This window comes from Calonectris borealis, chromosome 7, assembly GCF_964195595.1.
Source record: "Calonectris borealis chromosome 7, bCalBor7.hap1.2, whole genome shotgun sequence".
Classification (NCBI taxonomy): Eukaryota; Metazoa; Chordata; class Aves; order Procellariiformes; family Procellariidae; genus Calonectris; species Calonectris borealis.
Window position 1 is genome coordinate 27764991 of NC_134318.1, and position 24159 is coordinate 27789149.

Sequence of the window (24159 nt, forward strand, 5' to 3'; positions counted from 1 at the left end):
ATGTAAATATTAAAATGCCGTGATATTTTTAAACTTGGCTTTAGAATAGTGGAGTAGCACTGTGGGAAAATCATTTGTCCCTGGCTGTGTAACAATCACTTTCCACCAGTCAAAACTCTGGCTACAATCTGTTTCTAATTAATCAGTAAGACAAGACAGGGCGAGTCTTGTACTGAGACAATGTCATATATAGTGGACTCACTGTAAAGCTTGCCAGACAAAGATGTGTTTAGTGCGCTAAAAGGAACATTATAATTATCAGCTTAATGCTCAAGTCTCAAATTCTTTTGAAAAAACAACACACGTTAAAGCATAGCAAATAATCTGGATACGGTGAAAACACGTAATGTAAAATAGTAATAGCTAGGCCAAACTGGAATATTTAGAATTTTAACATAAAATTATCTAATTCTTCCAGAAGCCCTGCAGAGTACAGGAAACTCAAAAATGTTGAAAATCTAGCTCCTTGTTCAAAGGTAGGTCTTTGACTATTCACCCTCAATAATTTTTAGAGCTGATAGAGCCAAAATAGCTTTTATAGTTTACAGAGTAAAAGATGTGATGCTCCAAAAAATAATGAAAATAGAGAAATTTTTTAAAAAATAGTTTGTGAAAGCCGCTTGTATTTTTTGGCCAGCACTAGTTCTTAGTTGCTGAATAGAGCTCTCTCTTGCAAACCTTACAAACACAGATGGTTCAGCTAAAGTAAGGGGAAGCATTCATCCATCAGCTATGTGCAGAGGCAGATCATAAGAGAGAAAAATGATTTACTTTAGAAAATGGGAGTAATGGAAAGTCTGTCCATGTTCACTTTTATTTTGCTCTTGTTCCTTTTATTCCATTTATTTGATGTGAGGAGCACTGTAGTGAGTGCTGTGTGTCATTGCTCTTTGGGATGCTGGAAATAGAATAGGAATTGCTCCAGCAACAGAGCTTAGAAATGATAGTCAGCGAGTATGTTTGTGAAAGAGGAGTTATGTCTGTTTATTATTCTGTCTTCTTTTGAAGAAGACCAGAGCTGTCCTATAATCTCTTAAAATTAAACTCTCTTCAAACTCTTTCCAGAAAACTATTTCTGATTTTATTGCAAATATGAATAGAAGTCCAGGGTACTGTTTCTGTAGTTAAAACAAAATAATGGTATGTTATTTCTAGATGGATAAAGTAGTGAAATAACCCATAGGCTTGTTTAACTTCTGTTCATGTTATAGCACATCAGTGTCAGATAAAGCGATATTCTGAGTGCATGAATTTAGCTGAAAGATTGATGTTACGTTGCAGATTAAAATCACAGATGAAGGGAAGACCTACAGGTTGCTTTGTGTACCAGCGACAGTTAGAGATTTCAGCTGACTTTTACATATGAAGCTGTTCTTGTGAGTGGGTGGGCTTTGTGGGCAGAAACTCTCCCAGGACTGAGATCTCACTTGATAATCTGGCTCCGGATGTAAAAATGTTAGCCACAGGAAACTTAATCCAGCAAGGGCCTTCGTTTTCTTTCTAACATTCTGTCTATGCAGCACATACCCTTCTCCTCTACCCTTTTCCTCCCACCCTTCAAGGTCTGCTTCCTTATCAGCAAAATACACAAGAAGGATTTGTTACAGATTTGTTATGCAAGATTTCTCATAATTGACATGAGCACATGAACAATATATATCTTAAGTAGACCACGCTGATAACTTTTAACTTTTGGTCTGCAGTAACTTTCCCTGTTGCTGCACTCTCTCCAGAATTAGCCTGTATGTTCCTTAGGGATAGGAATTTTTGTGAAAAAAAAATAGTTACATTGAATATAAAGATAGTTTTGCACTCTAGGATTTTACTACTTGCCCTTCTACCTGTAATGCAAAGCACCTAGTCTTCCTTTGGGCTATAAAAGCATGAATAATAATAGTAATTCACAGGGAAAAAGTAATTGTAACTGAAAGGGGTGAGTAAAACCATAATAAAGTCTGCTGAGGCTAAACTAAATAGCATGAGTCATTTCTCAAGAGGGACTATTTCTGTGACGTGCGCTGAGCACAGGATGCTAGGGCCAAGAAAACTCATTGTGGATACCTGGGCTCAACATTGTTGCAAGACAAAGAGAAAGTTTTACTAAATATAGTGTGAGTTTGGAAAAAAAAAAAACTGAGGGAAAAAAAAACGGGGGGGAAAAAAAACCAACCACCACCATCAAGCAAGAAAAACCAACTGAGAGGGATGATGACTGCTAGGTACCTTTCATCAGGTATTCTCAGCTATGGCTGTGAATCACCCCTGGCCTGGGAAGTCCTTCCTGGAGATTATTGAAAATATTTTGGTCACCTGGTGTTGGCTTTTTAGCTTTCAGCTTCTAAACTCAATTAAAATAGAATAAAAATAGGAAGCAGTATCTCCCTGGTGCTGCGATTCTGGCTGCTCACAGCATGGCCAGCAGCCCGGAGGGAGGCAGGAGCAGAGGGGTCACTCCAGGCAGTGTCGGACAGCCCTGCTCCACGGGGGGTGCGGGGGCTCTGGCTTTGGCCTGTAAGATTTTTGGGGCAGGGACTTTGCTGCGTGTGTTTGCTACCTCTGAAGAGCATACCTGTTTCAAACTACTAATGGTATTAAGTGATAAGACCCTGTTCTAAGACAAAATATTTATGTCACTTATGTTTTATACACAATTCTCACAAAGATTTTTATATGGCTGTTGTAATTAAATAGAGATATAATAAATAGTTTTCTTAATTTTAAGGGGATTATGGTTTTATCAGAATTACATGAGCTTCTGATATATATTAATTAAATTAATTATTTATATTAATATTATATTAATTGACATTGGTATGAAATCCATATTGAAGGTAAAGTTTCCATACACAGAAACGCAATCTATACAATTCCTCAATTAAGGAATAGTAGAAACTTAGAGTTTCATTGTAAGTATACATTTTGCCATCAGAAACACGATGTAAGCTTAATGAAAAAAAAAATGTTTATACCAAATTGTTTCACTTATAGTATCTCCACCTGGTGATTAGAAACATTGCAAACAAACGTACATTTTCTAACCATAACGGACAGACTTGGATACTCTTGCTTCCGTTTCCAGAGTACACAGATATCATGGAAAGGAGTTTACCCAAACACAAAAGACTGGAACCATTCTTCTTTTTACTGACAGCTCTGTTGCCTCTTTCTCTTCTAAGGACCTTCTGACCCCATGGCAACTATTAGCTCCTCTCCCATGCTCAATAAGCATATTTCAGGTTAGATAAAGATACACCAACTCAGTTGCCTCGCTATTTGTAACCTAAGCCACAATTCATGGTAGTTGAAACACATACTCTGTATTTGACAACTCTAACTTGTTTTAATGTATTTTAAAAGTAAAAATGCCCTCATGGAGGACATTTTATGGTTTTATATTTGAAATAGGGATAGCGCAATAAAACAGGCAGCTACCTGAGTAGTTAACAAGAATGTGAAAATACAATACCAAGGAAACAACAACTCCACAGAACTAATCCTGCCAAATAGAAATAGCATGAAACTCTAATGATATACAAGAAGTTCACTGTGTAAAAAATTGCTGCGGTTTCTCCAGGAATTGAACTGAGCATCTGTGGCTTGAACTTTAGATAGAGGAACAGCCAATCCTCAAATAGCATTAACAGACAGTGCAGGAGGGGTGGGTTGTTGGTAGGTTGTTTTGGGTTTGGGGGGTGACTTTTGATGGATTTATCACATTTATTACTTTGTCTCTTGTTAAGGAAATGGAATTGAGGAAGAAAAACAACATAGGAGGATGGACTGAACATGGAGAAATGTTGTTTTATTCTTAGCTTTATTGTGATTTTCTGTGGTCCTCAGGGCACAGATAAACTTCTGCAGGTCTGCTGTGACTGCCCAGGTATATGTCCTTACACAGTAACAAATGCAAGGTGATTTGAGATAGTGTGAAACCTGTTAAGGAGAGAGAAACTGTGAGAGGTCTTCATTCCACCTACATTAACTATGCTCCTGTGTAAGCTAACTTGTTGATAATTATGGTTTCCAAGTGCTGAGTAAGTTTGTTCTGGATCTTATGGATTTACAGTCACATATCAGCATTAAAACAAGTTTATACACGTCCTTTAAATTAACCTTATCTTTAAAATTTCTCAGTGGTATACTTAAAAACAAAGTGGTTTTGTAAATTCATTAGGCTGTACTGGCAAGAGTACTCTTATGCCTCATAATCTATTGTTTATGTAAATAGAAAAGAGATTTCATTGCTTATTTTTACTCTGCCCTTTAAAGCAGAAATAAAAGTAATCATTTTAGGAATTCTGAATTTACTCACTGAAGCCCAGCAACATCCTGTGATACGCTATCACAGACTTTCTTGAAAGTGGGAAAACCTACAAGAGATTCTGGTATCTTCTCAATAAAGTTTCTGAGCAAACATGCTAGGCATTCATTAATGCAAAAAGAAAAGAACATGTCTGCAATTATTCTGAAATTAAATCATTATAAACTGAAGTCACACTTTTCAGCGTGAACCAATTGTACCTGCTTTTAAGCAGCATGCGTGCCTGGCTAACCAATATTTAAGCAGATTGTCAATAACATTTTCAATCTGCAGCTTGTTTTCATCTGCACTAGTCCAGCTAAAGGAGAAAAGAAGTGACATAACCCCTCAAGTCCTTCTTACATTCACACAACAATTAATTGCTTGAAGCCTTATCTTTGAGCTAGATTCCTTCAAGCGCTTTGTAACTAAACAGCGATCTTGTATTGTTCACAGAGCACCCATTGTGGACTCCTTCTCAGGAAAGTTGCGTGGTGATGCCATGTGAAAAACCCACAGACTAATGGGATAATTTCCTGTTAAATGAGATGACATTACAGATGTGATTAATATCCAAACAACCTAAAGCCATCAAAATACTGGTTATTTAGGAAAGTGAGAGATTAGGTGATTCTGCTGAACTTTCATGAATTCTTACTCCTGATTATGACAAGATACTAAAAAGGAAAATTTGAAAGTCTCTAAATTATTTCATGAAAATCATGCATCTACGAAACATGCTGCAATTAGATATTCATGCCTAATTACAGAAGAGAAAGTGTGTTAATCCTATGGATGTGCCGACCCTGGGAGGAATGTCTTTAACTCATACCCCTTCAGCTCTTGATGCAGGCTACCTGGATTTCCCAATCCACCAGCAAATGTCACTGCATTATTGCTCATCCCTTGGAAGTTCCAAAGGCTAAGTCCAAGGAATTAATGTGAAATGTTGCCTTAATGACATTCCTGCCAGCCTGAGCAGATCCAAGACATGAAATGATTTCATGTGTTTCAAGCTGAAGTAGGCAGGCACACACGTCTCCTCTAGATGATCAGTTATAAAGCTTTTGCTTTATATTTAATTATACATGAATGGTTACCCAAATGCTACTTCTCAGTGTCTGGCAAGGTTGAAAAAATGCCTCACAGCCTTAATTTCCTCAGTGAGTTCACTAGTGGGTTAATTAGCATTTGGAGACTAACAGAGACGTTTAGCAGAGGAATATACACTTGGGCATTAAGGGTAAAAAACAGCTATTCATTTTAGCACAGAGGCAAAGAATGACAGAGAACTTGAGTACATAAGCATGTTAAGTAGTATTTCTACTAGTAATAATAAAATTGGGTAAAAGATTGACACAAGAGAAAAGTTTCAGAACTGGTGGGATGTGTGGCACTAACTCTCAACGTTCATGCATTTGTGCGCACAGTAATTAAAAAATGATCAACCAAGGTCTGTGAAGCTTTCCGTTGAGAACATTTCACATTAAGTGGTGCATTTTGGAAATAAATTCAGAGTAAGCCATGCATGGAAGTCTTTGGGGCATGCAGAATGCTTTACAGTATGGCTCTCCACATGTCAGTCTCTGCACATGGGCAAAAAGGGTGCTAAGCCCATCTATGGAAGAAAAATCTCATTATGCCACAGGCTTCCTCAGTTGTTTTTAGATGCAATTAGTAAGTGTTCCTCACTTGCCTAGTCTAGTCTTACAAACTTAGTTACTTTTTTTAGTACAGAAAGAAAATGTTCTGCAACTCTCACTCCTGGTTGCCATCATTTGTGAAAAAAAAATCTCTTTTTATACTGAGGGCAATTCAAATTTATCTGCTCAAATCACTATTAGCCATCTAGAAAACAAGTAAATTCTGATCGATTCTGTCTATTAGAAATATTTAGTAACATCTGTTTGTTGCAGACACATTTCAGACCTTAAACTTAAGAAGTTTAAGCAAGAGCTTGCTTATTCACATTAACATACTCCTTCCACACAGGTTAATTTGCTTGAGAGTCTGATGAAACTTTAATTGAAGTCAAACAAAGATTTTCATTACCTCCATTGGAAATTCAATCAGGCACTTGGTCTGCAAATAACATGGATCTAGACATAATTGGTCATATTTTTCTTTATATTACTATTAACCACATGTCCTGTGACTAACTTTTAAATGGCTTGTGTAAGAAACAATATTTGAAAAGGTTGTGATATAATAAGCAAGACTATTGACATTTTTCTGGAATGTTATTGAACTCAGTGGTTTTCAATAAAGAGGGTGATCTATATTGGCTCAGTAAATACACTGACTTATGTACGTTAGAAGATCAGTTAAGTAGAATACAGTGAACACCCTATAGGAATGGTTGTATCATTAACACCAATATGGGTTGCAAAGATTTAAGTGCTTATCTCGGTATATGTCAAATACACAAGCAAGTAAGAACAGTGACATATACCAGTGGTCCAGACCCTTCCTTAGGCAGACTTTGCTGCAAATCCACCCCTTCTCCTCAACTCCTGTTTCCTATGTTACCTGCTGTGCACCTTACCATTTCTCCCCATCCAAAAAAAAGAGATGATTCTTATTAAGAATTAAATTCTTATCTTTAATAGCTCATTGGTACTTGGAAACTTCATTCATGAATTGTTGGAGGAAGCATGCCCTGTGCCTCGTATGTCACAGGAGGGACAGAGGGCAGGGGAATGTGTATCTGAGATTTAGTACAACAAATCAGGTCCTTCATTGACAGAAGGGCACCAAGCAGCTGCGTCAATCCAAACAATCCTTACCCACTCTGCAGCACAACCTGACCTCAGGTGCAAGGGACAATTGAGCCTATGATGCCATCTTCAGAAACAAGAAATACCCAGAGAAGGAAGATAAGAAAGTAGTTTATGGGTATAATTGCAGAACAACACTACTTACTTTCCTGAGAAAACGAAACTTTAATTTATGCTTGTCAGTGTAAGAAACCCCCCAAATTAACCACACATCCACCTCTGCATAGCAAAGGATAATACACCACTCCTTGTCCCTATCAGGGCTGTTTGCAGTCTGGACATCAGCACAGAGAGAGACAGAGGTACCGTTCTTGGGAAGCATCTCTCCTAGTTGACTGGGCTACTTGACTAGTGCACATTTTTCCTGACTAACAAGGTAGCTGCAGTGTAGCATGCATATCTCTCCAGACTGGCACCTACTAAATGAGATCAATCGCATAAAATCCCTGGTTTTTTTGTTGTTGGTAGGGGTTCTTTTGTGTTTTAATACTGTCAATTAAAGCATTAACACAACAAAATATTAAACAATCATGCATTCCAAACCAATATCGATATTCAGAGAAAAATATTACCTGCTTCTGCAGCTTGTCATTTGGAAGAAATAATACATGATCCACTAACCAAGCAGCATAACCAAGATTATAAATCAGTAAGATTGAAATCCCCACAGCATCATCTTTCTGTCAGCCTTTCCCCAAGACTCACAGAGTTGCAGGATGTCTGCCAGAGAAGTAACATATAATGCTGCAACACAGATAAATAAAATACAGTTATCCCATCTAAAATTTCAGATATGTTTTTCCCGTTTCTAAAGTATTGTTCCTAAAGTATTGTTTATATATATATACATTTATATGTCTTGGATCAACATTTCTTAACCTCTTCATTCTGTGTTATCCCCCTGCTTCATTGCTTTATCCAGCTAGGCAAAGTTTCAAGGAGAGAAAGGGAGTGCGCAACTCAGTCACACGCCGCAGGTATCACTGCAGTATCTTTCCACAGACTTTTTCTTAGATGTTAGCTGGCAAGTTTCAGGTCCTGCTTCACACCTGATTACAACCAATTAGAGTATTTCCATTGATGAGAAAAAAAAAAAAATTGTTATCCTTCATTCTAATGGTTCATTTTCAGAAGCATCCAACTCACATGCAACTCATATATCAGGGTAGAGGAAAGGAAGAGGAAGGAATTGTAGACCGCTAACCGATATACAGATGTTCAAGGAAAAGCCTTTTTGCTGTTTGTGCAAAGATTAAGTATGGCTTAATCACTACATCTTAATTTTGTAGGTCTTCAACAGTGATAACAGCTGAATCTCTTATTTTTAGCCCCTTTAAATCCTAAGTCTCTACTTCCAGAGGCATTATCAGTATTAGATACTGGGTTTAGCAGTAAACTAAAACAAGTTAGCGTTTTACTTCTTTCACCTGGCAATAGACTCAGATTCAGTTCTCTCACTGGCAACATTTCAGGAGAAATACTTGCATATGGACAGCAAGTATATTTTAAACTCACATTACTGTTCATCTTCAAGCAAAGCATCTAAGCACAGGAATCAACCTTCAATCTTCTACTTAGACTAAATTCCCAGAGTGCATCACATAGAGGTTTTTAAGTCTTTGGAAAGTCAGTATTAAAGACATAGACCTTAAGCAGATCTCAAAAGTGAAAAAAGAAGGACATATGTATTGTTAAAAACAGGACTGTTGAAAAGTCTTTACAGACCAAATATCTTACTTGATGAAGAGATTCCCAAAACAATCCAATGAATAGCTGAAATCACTGTGTCAGTATAGGGCAGGATTTTGCAAACCTTCATTCTGTCATTTATTCCCTATCCGCCAGCTGTGATAATTCTGAAGAGGATTGAATTCACATGGTACTGAATAGTTCTCTGTCCTATAGAGATGTCTGTGGGTTATCTGAAGCAATACAATTATACTCATCGCAATGAGGAAATAACTTTGTGGTTCTTTATACATAAATGAATTTTAACTATAAAATATTCATTGTATTTTTTGTTTTCGTTGGAGGAAAGAAAATCAACTAGTACAAATGCCTGGTTTAAATCAAAACCCAACTGCTGCTGTTTTTGAAGTTTCATTTTCTTCCCTTTAAAAAATCTGAGACGGATCCCCACAGACTTTACCAACAAGGGGCAAAGGGTGCAGGATCAGTCATATATTCTTTGCTTTAGTTTTTTAATGCAGAAATCCATGCTGATTTTTTAAATACATATTATATTCTGAAGTCTTTTCAAGGATGTCCCCAGTTTTCTTGCTTTTCCTTAAAGGTCCAAAATCCTACTGGTAAGCACTCATGGTGGCTGTTCAAAGGAGCAGGATACTTTCCAGCTATTCTGGTGATACGCTACCTGCAGTAAAGTGGTAGTCACTCAAAAGTGGGTGATTAAGAACTGATCCTAAAGTTGGATCCATGAAATAAATATAGTGGTGATCTTTTTTTATGTAAAATCATTGCCAATCAATGTAGGTAAGTCGGCTTAGTAACAGCTTTCAGACCACGGATCTTTATGAACAGTAAAATATTTAGTAGTGAACAATAAAAGCTACAAAAAAATTATGCGAGGTTAAATCATTAGCTGAATAGCAATAGGCAATAAATAGAGATCTATACTTGTACATATAATCAGGTTAGGTTTGCAGGGGCAGAGAAAAGAAGAATACAAGTAACAAATATGAATGTTTAAGAATATGCACAGCCATGGCAATTTACAGCTTGCTGCTCCCTCAGATATTGGGGCCAGAGGAGCAGCTATTCACAGCTCATTTGCTAGGTCTGAAAGTGCTGGTGCAGGTAGAGACAAAACAAGGCAGAAATATTGAATCCAAATTCTTTTGTGACCTATAAAAAATAGCCCATTGTCCTTAGATATTTTCAGTAGTGGAATAATTCGGCTCGTTCTTTGCAGGCTGAGGCATCAACAGAGAAAATGCTAAGATGACTGCTTGTGAAAAGCAATTATCTTTTTCCACTGAACTAGAAAAACTACACAGAGTTATTTGAGACATTTTATTTAAATTTGCCTTAAATATAAGGTAGATTTTTTTTGCAAAATACTTCGCAGCTAATTGTTTTACATAATTTACTCAGGTTTTTTGGCCTTCCACATCCAAAAAGCTGTGATTCAGAGCTTATAATGATCAACCGAGTCTGTCTGCTTTTTATTAACACCGTTTTCTATTGAGAAATATTCCAAATCCAAACAGACATCTTCACCGTATGACTTTTGACATGTCTTCGTGTCTTTACTTGTCCTGATAATAAAGGTCATCATAGAGTCAAAGAAATGAGGACTGAAAGATACCTCAAGGGTCTGGTGCTCCATCCTTTTCCCCAGTCTGGAAGACTAGGATGCCCGAAGTCCTACTAGAAAATCTGTTCTCTTCTTTTAAGAATAACATATAGCTGCCGATAGCAGTTTGCTTTATTAGACAAAGGACTTTTACATGAAAGGTTAGTAACTTCCATGCATAAGTGGGGAGGTTCCAGCTGAAAAAGACACCAACATAGCTGGGACTAGTACTAAAGTCTCCAAAAATCTCAGTCCAGTGCTCTGAGGCTAAAGTGCTCCTTATACTCGTTTGTCAGTGGGAAGTAAAATCTATTGAAAATCAAACCTTCAGACTCTTCTTTTGTTCAGCCTACATCTCATCAAATGCAAAGGCATTCAGACAGGGAAATTGTAGTGTTTGGGATGAGATTGTCTTCCCCTTCTTTACTACAGTATCCCCATTTTGGGTGGAAACTTATCTTGGAAATAGGTGAAACAGATTGATATTTTCCAAAATGTCATCTTATGGGGCTCTCATTACACCTCTGCTAGTTTTCTAGAAACTAGCATTTAGAAACTGCGTGATTGTTGCTAACATCATTATAATTCCTTAGCTGAATCTGACTGAATTTGCTAGGCAGCAATGGAAGCAACGTGTTACCAGCTCTCAGGTCATGCTATACACACATTTGTATTTGTAATACTTGCTAGATCTTAAGGGCAACACTCAGTTCTCCTGTCTGCAATGCAGTGTTTTAGCTGCAGTGCAGATCACTAATATCTATTCTTCCTGTCCAAGTCTCAGAGAGGTCAGCTATGATTTTCTGAACATCCCTCTGCAATTGCTTTCCACATTCTAGTGTCTCTTTCACAATCGGTGTGATTAGAGGGTATGTATTGCCTTTCTATCTGTGCTAGCTTATTGCTGACCCAACAGTTCAGTTCCTGCTTTTTCCTATTTGCTGAGCCTCCAGACACTCTCCCAGCCTAAGTAACTACAAGGGTGACCTATGGTCTTTGACCTCCCTTCTTCAATACATAGTGAATATCCAATAATTCATATGGTTTATTCTCTGGAATGCCTTTGGGTCCCACTTTACACTAATTCATGTGAGACCAGAAATAAGCTTCTCTCCTGACAGTTGGGACAGTGCTGCCCAGCTTCACAGTTCCTTCATTTTTAACCTGTCATGTTGAGGAGTACAGGAACAGCAAGAACTTGGATGGAAATCGTTAGAATAGCAGCTACCAGTTACCTCCTTGTAATATGGTGCTTTCAGATAAACATTTCATAAGAAAACTGGTCTTGGTTTTGTGTTTTCTCACCTTCATTTCTTCCTTTTCTTCTGAAAAACAATGAAAGCATAAAATGGTGGAAGACAGGTTTTTCCTTAAACGGAGTCCTGGCAAACATGAGCCATTTTCCCACAAATGTAAACAGACTCAGTGAGGCAGGGACTCTATTTTTTCTTCTGCTTGCTTTCTTAACTCTCTCCCAGAAGGCCAGTCTGATGAGTAGCTCCTCTCTGCACGTGGACCTGCAGGAGCTCTGTTTATTACTTGGTTTGATTTTTGACCTGACCGTTGATGCACATAATTGAAAAGCAGTCTCTTAAGTGCAGAAGAAACCAATCCATAAAATCATGCTTTTTCAAGAAATATTTGTACGGATATTTGTATAGACATATATAGATATATATACACATGCACAGAGAGTGAGAATCCTTTTACAATCCATTTCAATCACCGCTGTTGTATACAAGAAACATGAGCCTCCTCCTCCAGGCAGTTTTTGTATGTGCCTGCAAAAGATGGCTGCACAGTACTTTATATAAGTGTAGGTATTGCTAGAAAAAGTGAAATAGTGGGGAATCAGAGTCAGGGAGATCTCTTCCATGAGCAGGCTGGACCAGAGCTAAATGCTGCATTGCACCAACTAAAAGAGGGTGCCTTCCTTCTGCCTGAATTTACCCTCTGCTACACCACTTCAGACAAGAAAACCAAGTCTGCAAACATCTAGGATTATAGCCATGACTTATTCCTGTGGTCTAGTGCTGTGTGCACAGCAAAATTTCATCACCTTAAAAGACTGGCCCTCCAAAAAATGAAGAAACTGCACATATATATCAACTAACTTTTAAAAGGCTTAAATATATCCATGACATCAACACCACTTTAATAAAACTTATCAAATGTCAGGTATTTTGTGATGTACCATACTCCCTGAAATGAACTCTGTGCTCAAATGCTTTTCTAAAAATCTCATTATTGGCAGCACTAAGTTTTCATTAAATTATTCTCTAAAGATCAATTAACCAATTGTGAATACTTAGATATGTGGGATATTTCAATAATTGGAAATTGATCACTGAAGTTATTGTTTCTTTTTCATGCCTGGATAAAAATACAAGTGTTGTTGGAATGAATTGCTGCTTTTGCAAATTTTTAAGTTTTCCATAGCAGTCAGTCATGGGTGCTAGGAAATGAGTTCCTGTAAATATTAATGTCACCAGAGTGTGACTGCGTGAGAACATAAACATAACAGAGAAAATAGTCTGAGCCCAAACAGAGCAAGTTCATTGTGGAATGATTTAAGTTAATATTACAGAAAGCCTTCTAAAGCGTATAGAAAAGTCTAGAATCAAAGACTTGAGCCTATATTTTACACATGATGCAGTACAAAGGACAATGTATTTGGTGAAAAATCCCAGAAAATATTTCACAAAAAGACATTTTATTAATCCCAACAAAAAGAGAAGAAAATTCTGTAGACTCCCACCAAAATGTTCAAAACAAAACCAAAGCAGCATGAGCTGAGAGCACCCTCTTCTGCTCATTATTTTGTTTTTCAACTTCTAGAAAAAATATTTTCTGCATATGTTGTAAAATTCCAGTGACCTGCTCTTTAATCAGGATTACAAATACATAATCTGCTTGGGAGATGAATACAATAAATTTGTTTCAGCTACAAGCCAAAATTTTTACTTTAGTTGTTCTTTTTTACAAAGGTGAAGACACTTCTTCCAGTAACTCTTTCCTCTTGTATGTTCCAGTTTGACTTCCATGAGGCCACCCAGGGCCAGAGTTGAAGGAGGCAGGCTGATTTTTTATTTAGCTCATGTCACTAAGAGAGCGATTTAAATTCAGCTGAAAAAAATGCTATCTAATACTAAAAGAGCGTATTTACAAAGATGGAAGAAGGAGGAAAGGGTGGGGGGATAATGAGAGCAAGAGGAAGATTAGGGACATAAATATTTTTTCTATAGCTATAGCAGCATCATTTGTACAGTGTTCTCACACAGGCCAAGCTGAAGACATAAATTCTAACTTCCACTGTAATTCAGAAAAAAAGCAGAGAGCGCAGTGCCTCTGCCCTTCTATCTCGCTTTCAGTCTCTGAGGACCAGAGAAGAGAAGTAGCTCATGAATATTAGAGCTAATAAAGCCTGATTTTCTCCAGATTTGTGTTTCAGTGTTGATTGACTCTCATGTCTGGAAGATGTAAATTGTGACTGAAGCTTGTTCTGCATTTGAGGCACTTGGATGTGCTCTCTCTAGTGTGTATTCTCTAGGATTTAAAAAGACTCAAGCTCATGCTGTAGTGTTTTTCTCAGTGGGTAGCAGTCAGATCTCTCTGACCTGGACATCTATTTTCATAAAGTTTGTAGAAACATCCTATATCTCTGAGATTTCTATTCCTTTATCATATTTGGTAAAAATAAAACAATGGCTCCAAAAAACTAGGTAGCATGGACCAATGGGCAGCTATATTGATACATCTAACCTAATACACTCTTCACCCCATCTACTTAAGTCTCTGAAGCTTTTTGTTGGAGAACCCTTGATAGGCAGAGCTGTGGGTAGAGGTTCCCCTTGGTGTAGGTAGTGATTCAAATCAGAAATGAAACCCAAAGAGACGGGAGGAGCCAGAGCCATGACCAATAAAGAGTCTCCTGCACTGCGGATGAGGCAGTACATTTTGGGGTGAGTGATCCCACCTCTCAGCAAGAGAGGCTTACATACCACCATGCACTCTAAGCATCGCGCACATTGAAAGCCAACAGAAATTAAATTGGAAGATACAGGCACAATCCTATTATGTGATAAGGAAACCAGGGTGGATAGAGACAGCACAGAGATAAGAGGGTCATGAAAACTAACAGAGCAATTTGGATCTGAGAAAGTGGATGCACTACTCACCAGATGCACTCAGCCACACTGGATTGCCAGATGAGGCTTGTCCTTGTCAAAATATAATAAATTAGCCTCTTCAGCCCCCTCTACATTTAAGGTTCTGGCATGAACCATTTTAGACAAACATAGATTGATGGCTGCAGTGTACACAGGAATGACACAGGACCAGGATGATGCTGAAATATCATCAAAATTGATGATTTTGGCTTGTCCCTCTGTCATGTTTAGTACAGCATGGCAGTGCATCTGGAGACCTGACATTATCACAGAACAATGTAGAGCCTTCTGGGAAGGGAAAGGCTAGAGCTAGAATACAGGCATATGCAGAGATGCAAAAGATACAGAAATAGTTTTTGATTCTGCTGGTAAAGAGCTGCCTGGACATTCAAGCAGTCTGACAGGAGAGAAATCCAACTTAGGCCATTACGTGCACTTGCTTACAGAAAAGGTAACCTAGAGCTGGGTTATAGAAACTAAAGTTCCTACACTGTCCAAAGAATTTTAAGGTAATATGTGGCAACCCAAGGCAAACGCAACTTTGAAATTATTGGCCCAGAATTTACCATTTAATTGGTAAATTAGAAATTAGGATTTTAGGATATTAGGGTAGAAATAAAGGAATTGGCTCTTCTTCTTTTTCGGCTCTTACAATATATTTGGTTGCAGGTGCATAGTGGGACCGATCAACCATAAAAAATCTTTAGCATTACAGCTGCCGTATCACCACATTTTCCAAAACTTTAGCCAGGCTTTACCCAGCAGCTGGAATGTGCTGGAAAGGACAGTTGCAGAACAAGGAGTTTGCATTTTTGAGTCTGGTCATTTGTTCCACCTGAAATAAGACCCTAGCATCTGTGAGCGTATGTGCTTTAAATGGTGCAGGGTCAGCCATGTAGTTGGCATCCATATGGGATCCTCTATGGAAATGTATGGAAATCTTCAGAGTTATCAGTTTTACTATCAGGCTTCACAAAATGTGGACCAGCAGTGCATGAAAAAGTTGTTCAGTAGAATTCAAATTATCCTGGGGCACAGGAAGCCTCAGACTTCAAAGTCTTTAGTTATTTGCACATCATACTTTCTTTCATTATGAAAGAACCTCAAAAAGTACTAGGAATGATACTTGAGCACAACACTTATACAAAGATGATAAAGAATGATGGGGAAAGATAATAAAATGATGCTTAGTCTCTTATTCATCTTTCTGGGAAAGGAGTTGAGAACAAGGATCAATTTATATTTAGCTACTTAGAAAATTTCTTCAGACCTTAATCTGCTATATTATTATTTTGAAGATTGTGCCATTTTGAGAGGTCAAGACTGTCAGTTCCTCTGTTCTCAGAAATGCACGAAAGGGTTGTCAAGGCAAGCCTTTCAAAACTACAGCAAGGATTGGCCCAGATCCCTGTGGCCAACCCATACACTGATAGTGTAGGGTAGAAGCTTTTCCTGTAAGTTTTCTTTTCTTCACAAGGATGGAAAATACCACAGAAAAGGACAATTATATTCATTAGATATCATCAAAAACGTATTGCTGTGAATGGAAAGCACTTTGATTAGGACTGAATTAGCTATGTGCATAACATAGTTCAGCATATGAGTCTAATGGACTGGCATTTAAATGCATATAATTGAACAGATGGTTCCCTTAGAGGATACTAATGCAGTGTTATGTGATTGTTGTTCACCTTGTTGTGGCACTCATCCAAAGCAGGTGCTCGATAAACTGAGTGGACTGAAATGAACTGGCTCCTAAAGAAACTGGGACATAGAAAAGGAGGAGACAATCCCTTCTCCTGCATCTTTCAAGAATGTATCAGTGGGTGCAATGCTAGCTTTCCCCACACTGGCAAATCTCACAAGTTTGCTACTGTTTCTGAGATGCAATGAATGTTGTTTCTAGTAACATCATTAACATTGGCATGAGGGCCAGGGGCATACAAGCTGAGAATGTCAATATGTAATTCAGGTTGGAAATCCATTTTATACTCTCATGTTAATTTTTTTCTAACTTTGCCAGCTTTTTCTGCTTCCAAAGTGGCCAAGCCCCAGCTAGAGCCAGTGCTATGAGAGCTGCCATTCTGGATCCATTCCTGACCTGCCTTTAAAGCAGAAAAATTACATTCCTCTCCTTTCTGTGAAATCAAATAACCCTGGTATCAAATCTTTTTACTGTCTAGATTCCAAAAGTTACCTGCTATAGCAAGGGAAGCAACAGTGGTGCAGCTGTTTGTGCATTAATACAGATGAAGTTATACAGTGGTTAAATCTGGATTAAATTTAAATTCAGAGCAGAGTTTGAAAATGAATCAGGGTTATGGTTTCTGTGCACATGTGATGGTGCTAAAATCTTATGGGGACTTTTTGTCTTCTGAAGTTTTGGCTGTGTTTGATCTGGAATGGGAAAATAGGATCCATTCCGGTTTGGAAAGAAACCCAGAACCCAAATTATATGAGTAAACGCACGTCAAGAGACTGAAATGCCCCCAAATGCCCCTTTACACTTCTCTTTCTGAGGATGGAAAGTTTGACTGTCAGATGGGACTGGGGAAGAAAGATGTCTCCAGATGAAAACTGATGAAAAGCTGAATTTGGCAATATTATTGAAGTGGACCCCTGGTTTTAATTATAAAGTCATACAACAAGTAATGGCAAATCCATTACAGACTTCGAAATCATGTCCGGCTTATCTGCTTTAAGAGCTGCCAAGTACCCACTCCTCTACAGCAAGCAGAATCCACTCCAGTCTTCAGCTCTCAGGTTGAGATAGCTTGTTCTTGCAGCAACCTGTCTAATCAGCCCAGAAGACTCCCACGGCTCAGTTTCCCACCATTTCAACAAACCCTATTTCAAGGGAAACTTTTCCAAAAGACTTGAACTGGCTTTTAAAATTAATGTGATCCTTGTGTCAACTGTTAGCAGTGTGCCAGTGAATTACCTGGGAACATTTATTTAGGATTCATAAATATATATAGGAAAACTGTTGGTACAGCCACTACTCTGCCTGCCTTGAAGTACTGGGATCTCTAATACTTTGATTTGAAACATTATAACCTGCAGGAGAAAACCTTGACATAAGGATAGAAAATTCAGGCTTAAAACACAAGGTATTGTGGTCATGAAGTTACTTTGCAGAGTGGCAGAACATGTTAATAATTTCAGTGGCTAAAATGATGGAAACAACAGTCTGGGTTTGAGAAGCCTGAACTTTAGTGTGAAAAACAGAAGTCCTCAACAGTCCACCTGACAATGTTGTTTTATCTGATTTTAATTAATCTGTCATTACAAACATGACCTAGTTACCACAGTACAAATGTCAGCTTGTAATAGCTTTTCCCTAGAGTCCTCCTTAACTAGCATTTGCCATTTACATTTGCTCATTCAATCATGAAGAGTAGTTAATTAGCTCCATCTACTGCTGCATGGAGTGAATTGTACCAGCAGCGCCAGTTCTCCAGTAGCCTCTTCAGATTGCACTCGCAGTGTTTTATGCTGCACCACGCCACAGGCAAGAGCTGTTAGCAGAAAGCAGAAGGTTTACATCTTTCTGTTTCTTCTTCTGTTATCAGCTTTACTGTTACGCAGGTTTTCTTTAATCTCTAATCTTTTTGGTAATTTCTTTTTGAATTGCAGGGTGACAATGTGGGGCATCATTTTTTAATCATTTTCCCATGCCAAAAGACATAACAGTTCTCTTAAAATAATTGGCACAAACAATGAAGAGACTTGCAAGGAAGGAAACGGAGCTGTTTAAGTTACTGTTGCACTGAAAATAAGGAAGGCCACTGTACTGAAAATGGGTACTCAGATCAACAGATGGATGCCCTTACGTTATGCTTGCCATATGTGTTGACTGGAGTATTCAGATGGGGTATTTAATTGTTTATGTTTTAAAATAAATGTTCTCATATTCATTTAAAATGCCGCCTTAGTTTATGAGAGAGCTAATGAATGCCTGTTCTAAAATGTCATCTTTCTTAGTATTTCCCTTTTGATTTAGGAGGAATATTTCAAATACTCTCAAAACATCCCAACTAGCATCCCAGTAGGCAGGCTGTGTGAGATACTTGCCTACGACACAGCTGAATCAGAGAAACACACCAGATAATTGCCGAAGTGAAAAGATAGCAAGGATTAATACCTTCAAATGTCTAAAATCTCCAAAAATTTTTATTATTATATTTAAAGAAATAGCTCAGCAAAGGATTTTATTTTCATAATAGATTTACCTTTCCATTAAGAAAGAAAACAATACCAAAGAGCTTATTAAGTCAGAGATGTTTTTCTAGCCTGCACAATGCTTAGACACCTGTGAGATGGCTGCTAAACACAAAGACCAGGCTTGCAGGTATTCCACAGAGGAAGAAAATTTGTTGTTTGGGCTGGCTGCTGCCTTCAGATACATCAAAAGCAGTGCACCTCCTGCTAACAGCAAAGTACATTACATGAAGGTGCGTCATCAGTTCGCACGGATACCCATTTCACCTGCCTCGTGTCCCTAGTTGTACGTCTGCCTCAAGTGGCCTCAAAATACAACAGGACATTTCTGAACACAGAATCAGAGAAGGTCCCTGATTAGAAAACATTAAAATAGAAGTAAGCAAAAGAAAGAGAAGACAATTACCAACCAGAAAATGATTGCAGCAAATCCTTGATCTTTCCCCTTTACTTTTCACCAGGTATGAAAACAAAGCCATTTTCACTGCCGAGGCTAGCTTTGAGTGCCTCAGCCTCAACTTTGGCCCCTGTTTTTAGCTCTAAAAGAGACTTCTCCATCTCTAATTTATCTCTGAATTGTAGCCTTCAATGCATTGTCTGTGAATGCCACTTACTTAGAAGAGCCTTTCCAGCTAACTCCAAGGAATTAGATAGTTTCTGGGGACAGTTTTGTATGTTTGAATGGGATAATTTAAATGTTGTTCTTCATTCTTCATACACCACACTGAAAATCTGTTCCCCTGTCCCTTGGAGGGAACATCATCTACTTACACAAATTCATGTCAAACCAAGTTTTGTTCTTCAAATTTGTAATTAATGCAGTATTATGCAAAGCAGAATCACAAATAATCTGGCTGTGCAGTCTATTCTTTCATGAAAACATGGGGGACTTCAGTGTCTAACTCTGCTTACAATTAGCACATCAAGTAGGAAAACAGATCTTGTTATCAGTTAATGCACTGTAAATAAATCCATCCAGACCTTGAACAGCTTTCTAAAAGAATATTTAAGGTGAATTACCTCCAAGTTAATTGCAAGCTACGAAACTCTAAATGCTTACTTTATGTTTATAGTAAATGTAAATCCCAAATTTAGTATTAACACAACAGGTAACTTGCAATGTGTGGATGAACTATTTGAAAAGATTGAGGATTAATGTAAACTTCAAATTTAAGAAACTAAATACAGAGCTTTACCATATGCCTGCTGTGAATTTTATAGGAGTAAGAACTGGAAAGAGATCTCAGAGTTCAGTTTCACACCTCATTTCCAAGAAAAAAATCTCATAGAATCTGTTCCTGAGTAAAGGGTTTAAGGTTAAATCTGCAACACCAGAATGTTAAATAAAAACCCATACTTTTTCTTGGCTTGTCCTTAACACAGGCAGTCTTCATTTGATTTCTTGAATGCACTTGCTTTTGAATGTCAGAAGAGCCAAGGAACCAAAAGCCACTAGACTGTTCTTGAAGTCGCATTGCCTCAATAAGCCCTGCAAGAGGCATTACTGATAACAGTGGAGAAACAAGCTTTCAGTACTCAACCAGTTTAGAAAATAAAAATACTGAGGGGATTTTGTTGACCTAATACTTGTTTATCAGTGTGCAATGATTATGCCACTTTCACGGATGTAGTTGTGAGCAGGGGCAAATCTAACCCACAACGGTATTTTCCACTTTTCTTCTTCTCACGTAACGGTGTTCTTCACAGGCAGCACACGGGTAGAAAGGTGTATCAAAGAGTCTCAATATTATGGGGGCTTTGTAATGCATTTCTATGTGTGCAGTGTGTCAGATCATCATAAATGTCAAGGTACACAGTCTATAAAAGAACACATACACATTTATACATATATATGCAACCCACACATACATTATGGTCAGGAAAAAGGTATAATAATAAGTGCTTCTAAACTTCCAGACTGCAGTGTAAGAAACAGTCACATCATTGCCATATCAATAACTTTTGTAATATCTGTCAGTGAAGTAACCACTCAGAAAGACTGTTAACAGTTTTTCATCAAGTGTAACCATCCTCTCATGTGGGTCATAATTCCATCTGTGCAAAACTTTCCCTTTTTTATCAAGAGTTATTGCATATCTAGGTTTTCTTTTCAATTCAAGAAGTACATTTCATCTGTACATGGAATTTTTAATGGCAAGAGGAATTTGCTAAGCTGAAAATTAAGCATATCAAATTTTTCTTCTGCATCATAGATACTCAGGCAGTTGTGACTGAGCAGAATACAGAGTATAAACGTCAGGATAAATGGCCATATCCCATTAAGGATTGGCCACACCTAAGTATGTCCTCTCTTGGGAAAAATGCCTCTCTGGATCTAAACCTTTTGGCTCCAGTCCATTTCTATGTTCTACCCTGCACTTATTCAGAAAGGCCATGGATGCCTATGGGAGTTCTGTCCAAAGATGTAGGGAAGAGTATCCATACATATTTGTGACCTTACAAAGATGAATTTGTGTTGGTAGCCCATGCCTTCAAAGCTGTTTGTTGCTATGAAGCAAGAACACTTTGATCTGCAATTACACATTTTCTTACATAATCTGGAAAATTTATGCATTATTGACAAAGCTACAAGGAACTGAATACTGAAAGCATAGCAGGAAAACCACTCTTCATTGTTTTTATTTTTAAATGTATTCAATGCAGTTCAGAAACAAGTGTAATATAACTCTTATTTTACACAGTTGACCATTAAAATATTAAAAAAGGACTTACTAGCCTTTGATAAATAGTTTAATATGGGACATGCATGCTAATAGGAAAGTCAGTTTTGGATGACTGTCATTTAACAGTGGAAAAGTGAGTTAACAAGAAACTTTGTAGAAATGCTTGAAAAGATGGCATGTCCTTTCATATCCTTTTATCCAAATGCAACTTCTTCATTCTTCTGCAACTTCCCCTCCCATATCCACTTTCTAAACTTTAAGCCAATTTTACACATTAAAATATCTAGAAATACAAATAATATACCCAATAAAATACATTAATTATGATGAATGATAACGGGAAAGAAAATCTGGCATAGTGGTCTATGTGGTAAGGATTTTTAACATGGAAGCAATCAAAGATACAGAAAAGTTTTTTCATTACTGACACTGGTGAACTACAGCCACTGTGTTTACTTCTCTCCCTTTTTCCGTCAATGCTGGTTTTGCTGCTCTTGTTTGAATCGATCTTGTTCATATTGTCAGAGGCACTGGAACTGTTAGCGACTGCTGCCAGGACTCCATTCGTCTCTTCTTCAGCCTCTTCATCCTCACCCTGATAGGAAACAAAACAGCAGGTACTTAAGTGCATGTTTCATCACCTAGTTACTTAAAGCTAGAGCAAATAATGGGATTTTTCTTATGACTTCTCCTATAGCTTGCTCCTTGATTTCAAGGGCGAGCACCTACACGCACCTGACAGCTCCTTCCAGCTTTCAAAGACTCCATTTACAGGAAAAACACTGACTTAAACAACACCTTACTGCAAAAGTTTTCGTAGGACTGTTGAGCAAAGGTGGATTTGTTCAAATATGGCCCGCTAAGCTTTATTTGAGACCAGCAAATCCACGAAATACACAATAAGCTGTCTTCTGCTCAGGGAAAATACTGGCAAAGGTCAGGTGTCTAGAAAGCAGGTAAAGCAAAGCCCCAGTCTGGAGATGGAGAAGGTGGGGGAGCCGCCAGACCAGCTAGTCAAGCTGGTTGCACCCCAAATCAAGCACCTCAGAATACAAGACACTTTCCTCTGTGCCATTGGCTACTCTATTCCCGGTGCTTTGTGATGAAAATCAAATTACTTAAAAAAAATTTAAAAAAAAAAAAGGCACAAAAAAGAGAGGATCATAAAGAGGGACAAGCCCCACAACTAAATCAATACTAAATAGCTCATAATACTTTCTTTCAAGTCCTGAAACCCATTCTTTAAGTTCAAAGTTATGCTAAGGTTAAGCACATTTTTACGTGCTTCGCTGCATCAAGACAGCTCTTTGGAGAATGTTGTATAAGCCTTCTGGTGGGTTTTGTTTCTTTGATTAGAAATGGCTCAGAGCCGTGAAGTTCATGTATGAAATCTTCACCCTTTGAAGTCAGCGGGTTTTCTGTTACTGACTCACAGAGGACACGGGATTAGATATCAGCTGCAGCTTCAGTTCTGAACACAAACTTTCTTGAAAATTCTGGGGTATTTAGTTTCGTTTGGGATATTGCAGAGCTACCAGCAGATCCGAGCTACAAAGATTGGCTCCAACTTTGTATCTAAACTAAACCTAAATTTGTATAGTTAGAGGAGGGCTCATTTTAATTCAGGCAGGTGTGCACATAATTTTAAGTTTCTCCTGATGATTTTATTACCTTCCAAATCAGTGAGTGGCATACAAGCAAGAAAAGGCTAAAAATTTATTTGGGAAATGTAGAACGCAGAATCTCTTTCCTCTGACCAATTCGCTTTTTCCATTTGCATCATGAGAAGAAATAGATTAGACAAGGAAAACTTCAGAAAAGTTAAGATGTACAGCCCTATGTGTAGCCACACAAAAAGCTCATTTAGAAATATCCCAGATATTAAAGTCAAAGCAAGCTCATTAAGCCACCTGAGTGATCTCCATGCCGGTGCAGAACTTCTCTTCTGCCCAGAGTACTTGTAGATGGCACAGTTCTTGAGCCTTTCTTCATGTAAAATTAGTAACGTCCTTGAAAATTAAAGTGGAGTCTGGACAATGTCCTCAGACTGCTGTGAATCAGTGAAGCAGAACAGATGGAGCTAGAAAAAGGGATTATTACTCCTTTTCATTTTCAATTTGCCAAAAAAATCCAGTATATTTTATTTGAGATAGATAAATGTAGCTCAACACAACATGTCATCCTAAAAATACACTGACTACAAAACCTTGCTCATCCTCCACCTAGCCTCCCGCAGCTACGTGAGAATTTTGAAACTAAAGGCCAGGATAAAATTCTGCCTATAAAGCATTAAGAGGATCAATCCATAAAATTCCAGTCTGAACCTTAAACAATCCCCAGGGTAGTACTAAAACTCAACCCTGGAGTTTTACTTGGGGCCTAACTCTGTTATAAATACCGAGCTCTCCTGCTTCAAAAAGTTCAGGCAGCTGAGGGAAGCGCTGGGAGCCTTTGTCAGCAGCGCCTGGCACCTGAAACAAGGCACCGGAGCGACAGCCTAATGAATGCACTCGGCGCTTCAAAGGTTAATAAAATAAAGAAACCTGTCAGAAGAGTCCTGACTTTTTTTCCACTGCTCTCATTTTTTAGAAAGGGGGAAAAGAGCAAAACAACATCTGTACTTCAAAACTGGCAGTATTTGGGGCATTATACAGTGTAAGAGGCTATTTGTCTCTCAGGTAGGGCTGGCTAA

The 24159-nt window shown here is 38.0% G+C and overlaps 1 protein-coding gene across 1 annotated transcript in view; it reads right to left on the reverse strand.

Moving 5' to 3' along the window:
* Window positions 1–21750: 21750 nt before the first annotated feature.
* Window positions 21751–24159, reverse strand: part of LOC142084615 (gamma-aminobutyric acid receptor subunit pi-like) — a 41058-nt gene continuing 38649 nt past the window's right edge. The window contains exon 9 of the mRNA XM_075155460.1: window positions 21751–22062. Within this exon, the coding sequence (XP_075011561.1) occupies window positions 21751–22062 (312 nt within the window). The remainder of the gene's footprint in view (window positions 22063–24159) is intronic.